The 8,785-nt window shown below is 42.4% G+C and overlaps 1 protein-coding gene across 1 annotated transcript; it reads left to right on the forward strand.

Moving 5' to 3' along the window:
• Positions 1–911: 911 nt before the first annotated feature.
• LOC126067398 (olfactory receptor 2T1-like) lies at positions 912–8,442 on the forward strand. Its single transcript, XM_049869215.1, has 2 exons — positions 912–1,827; positions 8,390–8,442. Exons 1-2 carry the CDS (start codon positions 912–914, stop codon positions 8,440–8,442), a joined length of 969 nt encoding a protein of 322 aa, XP_049725172.1.
• The last annotated feature ends 343 nt before the right edge of the window (positions 8,443–8,785 follow it).

Genomic DNA, 8,785 nt, shown 5'->3' on the forward strand with positions numbered 1-8,785 from the left:
TTATATGAGAAATGTGTTGATTTTTGTTTGATCTTGTGTATAGTGTAACTGCTTTAAAAATTAATTATATTTATATGTTACTTGTAGAAAATCTGTAAAGCTCTAGGAAATTGTGAGGAAAAAAAAAAAAAACCCTTAACTCCACCACACTGTTAATATATTGGCGTATATCCTTCCAGTCTTTAGAAACACTTAGGAATATTTTATTCTCTCTCTGCATATATATGTATATACATATATGTATATGCATTTTGCTCAATAGCTCTATCTTTCATGGTAGTTACGAGAATTAAATACAAGGATGCAGCAGTGTTCATTGCATTGCCTGGCACATGAAAAAGACTCAAGTAATGCTAGCCATCATCATTTTTAAACTCTTAGGAATTGTTTATGTTATCATCTCCAATTTTTACTGTTACTCTGTAAGTTAGTACAGCTATTCCAATTTAAAATAAGGAAGCCAAGGTTCAGAGACATTATCAAAGGTATCCAGTTCATACAACTGGTAAATGCCTTTGCTGCTTTCATATTTTTTCTTATAAAAGCAAATCCTGAAGTGAGACTGGCCTAGGACTTTGTGAGAGATAACAACTACAAGAATGGGAGAATAGATACCTATTCTTAGCAGAAGCAAAAGCAGTTGCCCACTTTAGCAATAAATAGCTTAATATTCTCTTTTCAAAAATGTCAGAAAGTCCTAGAAAATGAAAGAAAAAACCAATCTACATCTCTGTTAGAGACTTTTTTCATAAAGAGGCCAAGCCTTTTATTCTAAACCAAGTAACATTTAAAGAAGGAAATACATCAGGCAAAGTTATCATGTCCTCGATATTACAGCCCTAAACTTAAATCTCCTGCTTTCAGATCCCAACCCTCCCTGGGTGCATCCTTCTGCAGGAACAATGGTCTGGATGGGAAACCAGACTCTCATTCCCCATTTCATCCTCCTTGGCCTCTTCACCCACTCCCCACTGCACCTCTTCTTCTTTTCCATCATCATGGTCATGTTTCTGGTGGCCCTGTCTGGCAATGGGCTCATGATCCTCCTCATCAGCGTCGACTCCCACCTCCACAGCCCCATGTACTTCTTCCTCAGCTGGTTGTCGCTCATGGATCTCATGCTCATCTCCACCATTGTGCCACGGATGGCTGTGGATTTCCTCCTGGGTGGTGGCACCATCTCCTTCACAGGCTGTGGGCTCCAGATCCTCTTCTTCCTCACCCTCCTGGGGGATGAGTGCTTCCTGCTGGCCTTCATGGCCTACGACCGCTACGTGGCCATCAGCAACCCACTGAGGTACTCGGTGGTCATGAGCCGTCGTATCTGCTGGATCATGGTGGTAGGGTCCTGGCTTTTTGGATTGGTGGACGGGCTGATCCAGGCTGTCTTCACCCTCCGCTTCCCCTACTGCAGTTCCCAGGAGATTGACCACTTTTTCTGCGAGGTTCCTGCTGTGCTCAAGCTGGCCTGTGCTGATACCTCCCTTTATGAGACCATGATCTACGTCTGCTGCATCCTCATGCTGCTCCTACCCTTCTCTGTCATCTCTGCCTCCTACCTGCGGATCCTGGTGGCTGTGCTCTGCATGCGCTCTGCCGAAGGCCGGCAGAAGGCCTTTGCTACCTGCTCCTCCCACATGGCAGTGGTCTCCCTCTTCTACGGGGCTGCCATGATCACCTACATGCGACCCCAGGCTTACCACTCCTCGAAGCAGGACAAAGTGGTCTCCGCCTTCTATACCATGATCACTCCCATGCTCAACCCTCTCATATACAGTCTGAGGAACAAGGAAGTAACTGGGGCTCTGAGGAAACTCCTGGGAAGGTGTCCCTGTGGGGAGGGACAGGGCTAGGTTGGCACCAGCAGACATGGGCTTCTAGACTTAGGAATTTGTATTAGCTAATGGCATCATTTGATAGAGGAGAAACAAATGTAGCTTATTAAAAACAAAAGCCATACTCTGACCAAAGTTAATCAGGATTAGCACATTGATTCAATCCATCAGATGCATGCTGAGTGTAGGCAATAAGTAAGAAAGGCTGGGGCCTATGGAGTTACAAAAAGTAGAAGACACAGACAGAAATGTTTATCCCCACAGCTCCCGGGAGAGTCAGCTGGGTGACAGCTCTCAGCAGCACCCCTTTCTAGGGATTGACCGTGGCTGAAGAGAGCCACTTTGCCCAAGGTCATGCCCTCTCCTTGGGGGCTGCCTGAATCCCATGACTGATCAGTAGGGGTATGAAGACTCCCTTGCCTTGTCTCAGTTTGGGAAAACCCTAAAGGATCATTCCAACTCTGAGCTCTCCATTGGATAAGTTGAAGTATCACAGGCAACTTCTCCTTCTATCCGATTTTGTTTCCTCAACTCCCTTCCCCCATCATAGGTTTTGGTCCTGAGAGCACTCTATTATAAACCTCCTGCATGCAAATCCTGTCTAAGTCTGCTTCCAGAAAACCTGACCTGTGACACAGAAACTCAGGAGTGATGGTAAGTTAAAGTGGAATTTGCTGTAAATGGTCAGGTACACGCACTCAGTGTATGATTTGGGCACCAGGAAAGGCCCCATAACATCATCTTGGTGATCGGAAGAGGTCAAAGAGTTGTCATGGAGGCCTCTAAGAAAGGTTTCATGCAGAGTGTGCAAACCTAAATGCCCACTGGTACAGACAGAAATGTCGATGAGGAGAGCTGTCTAGTGGGTGACAAGAGTGAAAGGGGTACTCATCCGTCAACTAAAGCCACTGAACTGTTCTATTCCACACAGGATGGGTGAGCTTTGATATTAGGAAGGAGATTAAGTTAAAGTTTGGTATAGGCTAAAGGTGCAACCATAGATGGGCCACACAGATGGGCTCTGGGAACCTAGAAGGCAGCCCTAAGCACCAGCCTGGGTAAAGCAGAGGAGAAGTGTGTGTGTGTGCGTGCGCGCGCGCGCGCACAGGATGCTAGACAGCAGAGGAAGGGCTTTCATGATGTGTCCCACCCTTTCTGCGATGTTAACTAAGATGGAGACTCAGATCTCCACATCCTTCCTGATCCCAGGGACAGCCCTAGGAAACCCCCTTCTTGGAGTTCTATGCCCTGAAGTCTTCATGGTCTAAGAATGTTCTACTCCCATAGGTTTTACTCTGTGCCACATCTCAATCCTGACCATAGTGGGAAATGCTAGAAGTGAAGACAGCCGAGTTAAAGGGAGTTCCTGCAGTTGAAGGAGTGTTATTTGAGGTTTCATGCAGTTCTACAGCTCTGTTGCTTGGCTGAGGAGCGGGGAAGCAGGTAGTTCTATGAGGAAAGAGGTGCAACCTAGCAAAAACCTTTTCACAGTTCTTGCCCTCCTTATATTTCTGCTCAAGGAAGCAAATAAACAAAATGACAAAAAAAATAAAAAACTGATACAATCATGTAGTCTCAGGACTTGATTTAAATCCAAAGATTTGAAGTCTAATAGTAATCTGAATGGCATACATTTTTTTAAATTTTTTAAAATAATTTTTATTGTGCTTTAAGTGAAAGTTTACAAATCAATTCAGTCTGTCACATATAAGCTTATATACACCTTACTCCATACTCCCACTTACTCTCCCCCTAATGAGTCAGCCCTCTCCCTCCTTCCAGTCTCTCCTTTCGTGACGATTTTGCCAGTTTCTAACCTCCTCTACCCTCCTATCTCCCCTTCAGACAGGAGATACCAACACAGTCTCAAGTGTCCACCTGATATAATTAGCTCATTCTTTGTCAGCATCTCCCTCCAACCCATTGTCCAGTCCCTTCCATGTCTGATGAGTTGTCTTCAGGAATGGTCCCTGTCTTGGGCCAACAGAAGGTTTGGGGACCATGACCGCTGGGATTCCTCTAGTCTCAGTCAGACCATTAAGTCTGGTCTTTTTATGAGAATTTGGGGTCTGCATCCCACTGTTCTCCTGCTCCCTCAGGGGTTCTCTGTTGTGCTCCGTGTCAGAGCAGTCATCGGTTGTGGCCGGGCACCACTAGTTCTTCTGGTCTCAGGATGATGTAAGTCTCTGGTTCATGTGGCCCTTTCTGTCTCTTGGGCTCATAGTTGTCGCGTGACCTTGGTGTTCTTCATTTTCCTTTGCTCCAGGTGGGTTGAGACCAATTGATGCATCTTAGATGACTGCTTGTTAGCATTTAAGACCCCAGACGCCACATTTCAAAGTGGGATCCAGAATGTTTTCATAATAGAATTACGTTGCCAATTGACTTAGAAGTCCCCTTAAGCCTGAGTGGCATACATTTGAGAGAAGCAAATGCTAGTGAAGTTCATATCAAACTTACAGGCATTACTTACATCTTCCTAGCTGCCTTTTAGAGTACTTAGTGGTGCTTCAAGAGGCCAGGACTATTAGAAGCCACAGGAAAACCATAACAGGTGGGTATGCACCAGAGGACCCCTTAGTGTGCCTGGAATCGATTTTCAGGGGGCGTTGAGAGGGCTGTGGTACAGGCAAGCCAGGTCCATCCACAATGCAGTTCTAGGTTTCTCCTGCTCTTGCTACCACTGCTGTCCCCAGAGACCCACCCTCTCCCTTCATGATGCATGGAATCCCATGAAAATCTAAGAGATTTTTGCTTGACCAACTGTCTAAATAGGCTGGCCTGTATTTTTATATCTCATATTTCCCTTTCCTCATTCAACTTTGCATTTGGGATGGTAATCTCCCAATTAATCAGGAAGTTGTGTTTCCTTTAAGCACATTACTAATGTAGTCACACCTCAGCAAAAGAGAGATGAGGCACAAGTGCAAACCTGAGTGATACTTTTGAAAGACTGTGATGACTAGGTTGGTGTTTTTCATGGAAACCTGTATTTAATTAAACCTGTGTTTAATTTCGTTAGGAATTCATCAGCCTTTACACTAAAAGGGTTCTTTCATTGTAGCTTCTGTGACATGCACTGAGAGTTGGATAAAGCCAAGTGGCTTCAATCTTTATGTTTTTCACCATTTTGTATCTGTCCAGGCCACAGCCAGCCTCTGTCAGGGGCTGACAGTTGGCAAGATGAGTTGAGCAAAAGGGAGTCAGTAAGGATACCTAGAGGATAGAGGCATGTCATCTTAATGTTTGACCCTGGTGGAAAGACAAGAGTAGAAATGCCTGGGGTAAGTGGGTGAGGGTGGAATAGAGTGAGGATTTTTTTGAAAGATGATGACATCTGACTTCTAGATTAAGGTGCTATGGTGCATTCACAAATTGTAAACATCTCTTCTCAAAAACATATAGTGATAACAGATGAAATAGTAAAAGAGGAAACCAAAAGGACACAGCTGCTTTCAAATATAAGCAAATTCATAGGATAGAGAAAATAGAGAAGTGCTAAAAAGTGAGCAGGACCAAAACCTTGGTCTTGCTGAGGTGTAAGCTTTAACATCTCCACGGTGGAGAAGAGTCCAGATCCTGTAGAATGAAGGACACTAAAAGATTCCATGCATGACGAGGAACAAGAGCCACACTTGCAGGCTGGAGCTAACAGCTGTGGAGGGACTAACACCCCACCCCACCCCCAAAACAAACTGAAAAATCTGCTGCCAAGTGCTGCCCGGGGTCCAGTTCCCAGTGAGCTGCAGGCCAGGGGAGGCACAGCTGGAGTCTGGTGGCAACCACTTAGCTCTGCCACAGTGTCAGCGTCGCATGGGAAGCAAGTCCAAATTCTCATTTCAAGACTTGCTTCAGAATATGGTACCCAGCAGTCTGGAAAGAAGCAACCAGAAACCACTGAGCAGAGCACGGTGGGGGCAGGGTATGTGCTTTTTTGGGAGGGCATGCATGTGAGAGACCAACAACAACAACAAAAAGATAAAAATATAAAGCCTCCCCTTCAAAACGAGCCTGAAAACAAAACAGAACCAAAACAACTTAAACCGTGAGCCAAATTTTGATGGTAATAAAGAGAGGTAACAAAATTAAAACTCAGAACTATAATTCACTGAAGATAAAATTCCTTTTATAGAAGCATTGGACAAAGAATTTAAAATAATATTTTGAAGGTGTGTAAAGAGACAAGCGAAGGTGTATTTCCCATCAAAATAGAATAGAAAACAGTAAGCAAAAACAGTAAAAAAATGAGCTATCAATATCGGCTGTGCAAAAGAACCGATTAAGATATTCGAGATAAAAAATCACATTAAAATAAAACATTGCAATTATTGGAATAAACTCCACACTGGATCCAGTTGAACAGAAAATTGGTTCATCATAAGATGGTCCCAAAGTATTCACTCAGAATTCAGCCTAAAGAAGAATAGAATATAAAAATATGAAAAGTTAAGAAACCTGGAATATAGACCAAGGTGCTTCAAATTAGTTTAATGTGAATTCTAGCAGAAGGATTCAACCATTTCAGGAGGCAGCATATGAGCACATGATCAAGAACCGATGGTATTGAAGGAAAAAGTCCAAGTTGTACTGAAGGCATTGACAAAAAACAAGGCTCCAGAAATTGACATAATACCAAAACTGAGATGTTGCAACAAACATATGCAATGATGGAAGCTCTCTCTGGTCTATTCCAAGAAATTTGGAAGACAGCTACCTGGCCAATCGACTGGAAGAAATCCATATTTGTGCCCGTTCCAAAGAATGATCAAACAGAATGTGGAAATTATCAAACGATATCATTAATATCACATGCAAGTAAAATTTTACTGAAGATAATTAAAAAATGGTTGCAGCAGTACATTGATCGGGAACTGCCAGAAATTCAAACAGGACTCAGGAGAGGACATGGAACCAGGAATATCACTGCTGATGTCAGATGGATCTTGGCTGACAACAGAATACCAGAAAGATGTTTACCTGTGTTTTATTGACTACACAAAGGCATTTGACTGTGTGGATCATAACAAATTACAAATAACACTGCAAAGAATGGGAATTCCAGAACACTTAATTGGGCTCATGAGATGCATAGATCAAGAGCCAATCACCTGATAGAATAAGGAGATACTGTGTGGTTTAAAGTCAGGAAAGGTGTGCATCAGGGTTATATCCTTTCACCATATTTATTCAATCTGTATGCTGAGCAAATAATCCAGGAAGCTAGACTGTATGAGGAAGAACGGGACATCAAGAGTGGAAGAAGACTCATTAACAACTTGCAATATGCAGATGACACGACTTTTCTTGCTGAAAGTGAAGAGGGCTTGAAGCACTTACTGATGAAAATCAAAGACTACAGCCTTCAGTATGAATTGCACTTCAACATAAAGAAAACAAAAATTCTCACAACTGGACTAATAAGCAGCATCATGATAAATGGAGAAAACATTGAAGTTGTTAAAGATTTCATTTTGCTTGGATCCACAATCAATGACCATGGAAGCAGCAGTCAAGAAATCAGGGGACATATTTCATTTGGCAAATCTGCTGCAAAAGCCTCTTTAAAGGGTTAAAAAACAAAATGTTGAGGACCAAGGTGTGGCTGACCTAAGACCTAAAAAAAAAGCCATGGTTATTTTCAATTGCCTCATATGCATGTGAAAGCCGGACAGTGAATAAGGAAGACCGAAATAGAGTTGATGCCTTTGAATTATGGTGTTGGCAAAGAACATTTAACATACCATAGATTGCCAGATAGGTGAGTAACACCTTTTCTAGGGTGACTACTGTCAGGAGTAGAGGAAAAACACCAGAGAATGGAAGGCTGCCACTGATATGAGCACCTTTTCCATGCTGGGCATTTCACACCTCTTATTGTACTTATCTTTCTAGCAGCTTTATAAAGTCTTTATTTCTATTTTACAGCTGAGTATGTATCAGTGTGTCATTTCTTTTTTATACCTGAATAATATTCCATTGTACAGATATACCACATTTTGCTTACCCAATCAGTTGCTGATGGACATTTGGGATGTTTCCACGTTTTAGTTATTTTGAATAGTGCTGCTATGAATATGTATGTACAAGAATTCATTTGAGCCTGTGTTTTTAATTCTTTCCGGTATCTCCCTGCGAGTGGAGTTGTTGAGTCATACGGCAGCTCTATGTTTATATTTTTGAGGAACCACCAAATTGTTCCACAGTGGCTGAAACATTTTACATTCCCATGCCTGTCTGTTAGGCCTAGTGGGTTTCTAGTGGGTTTGTTTTTCAAATCCTCTATTTCCTTATTGATTTTCTGTCTAGATCTTTTACCCATTATTGTAAGTGGGATATTGAATTCTCCAACCATTATTGTAGAACTGTCCATTTCTAACTTCAATTCTGTCAATTTTTGCTTTATGTATTTTCAGACTCTCTTGTTAGCTTCATATATGCCTATAATTGTTATATCTTCTTGATGAAATGACCTTTTTATCATTACATAATAAACCAAAAACCAAGCCCATTGCCGTGGAGTTGATTCCAACTCGTAGCAACCCTATAGGACACAGTACAACTGTCCCATAGGGTTTCCAAGGAGAAGGTGGTAGATATGGACTGCTGACCTTTTAGTTAGCAGCCAAACGCTTAACCACTGAGCCACCAGAGCTCCATCATTATACAATGGCCTTCTTTACCTCTCGTAACAGTTTTTGACTTAAAGTCTCTTTTGTCTGATATTGGTATAGCCACCCCAGCTCTCTGTTGTTTACTATTTGCACGGAATATCTTTTTTCATTCTATCACTCTCAACTTACTAAGTCTCTTGTAAATAGCATACAGTTGTTGTCAGATGCCATTGAGTTGGTTCTGACTCATAGTGACCTTATGTACAACAGAATGAAACACTTCCTGGTCCTTCACTATTCTCACAATCATTGTGCTTAAGCTCATTGTTGCAGCTACTA

The sequence above is a fragment of the Elephas maximus genome, chromosome 2 (genome assembly GCF_024166365.1).
Source record: "Elephas maximus indicus isolate mEleMax1 chromosome 2, mEleMax1 primary haplotype, whole genome shotgun sequence".
NCBI lineage: Eukaryota > Metazoa > Chordata > Mammalia > Proboscidea > Elephantidae > Elephas > Elephas maximus.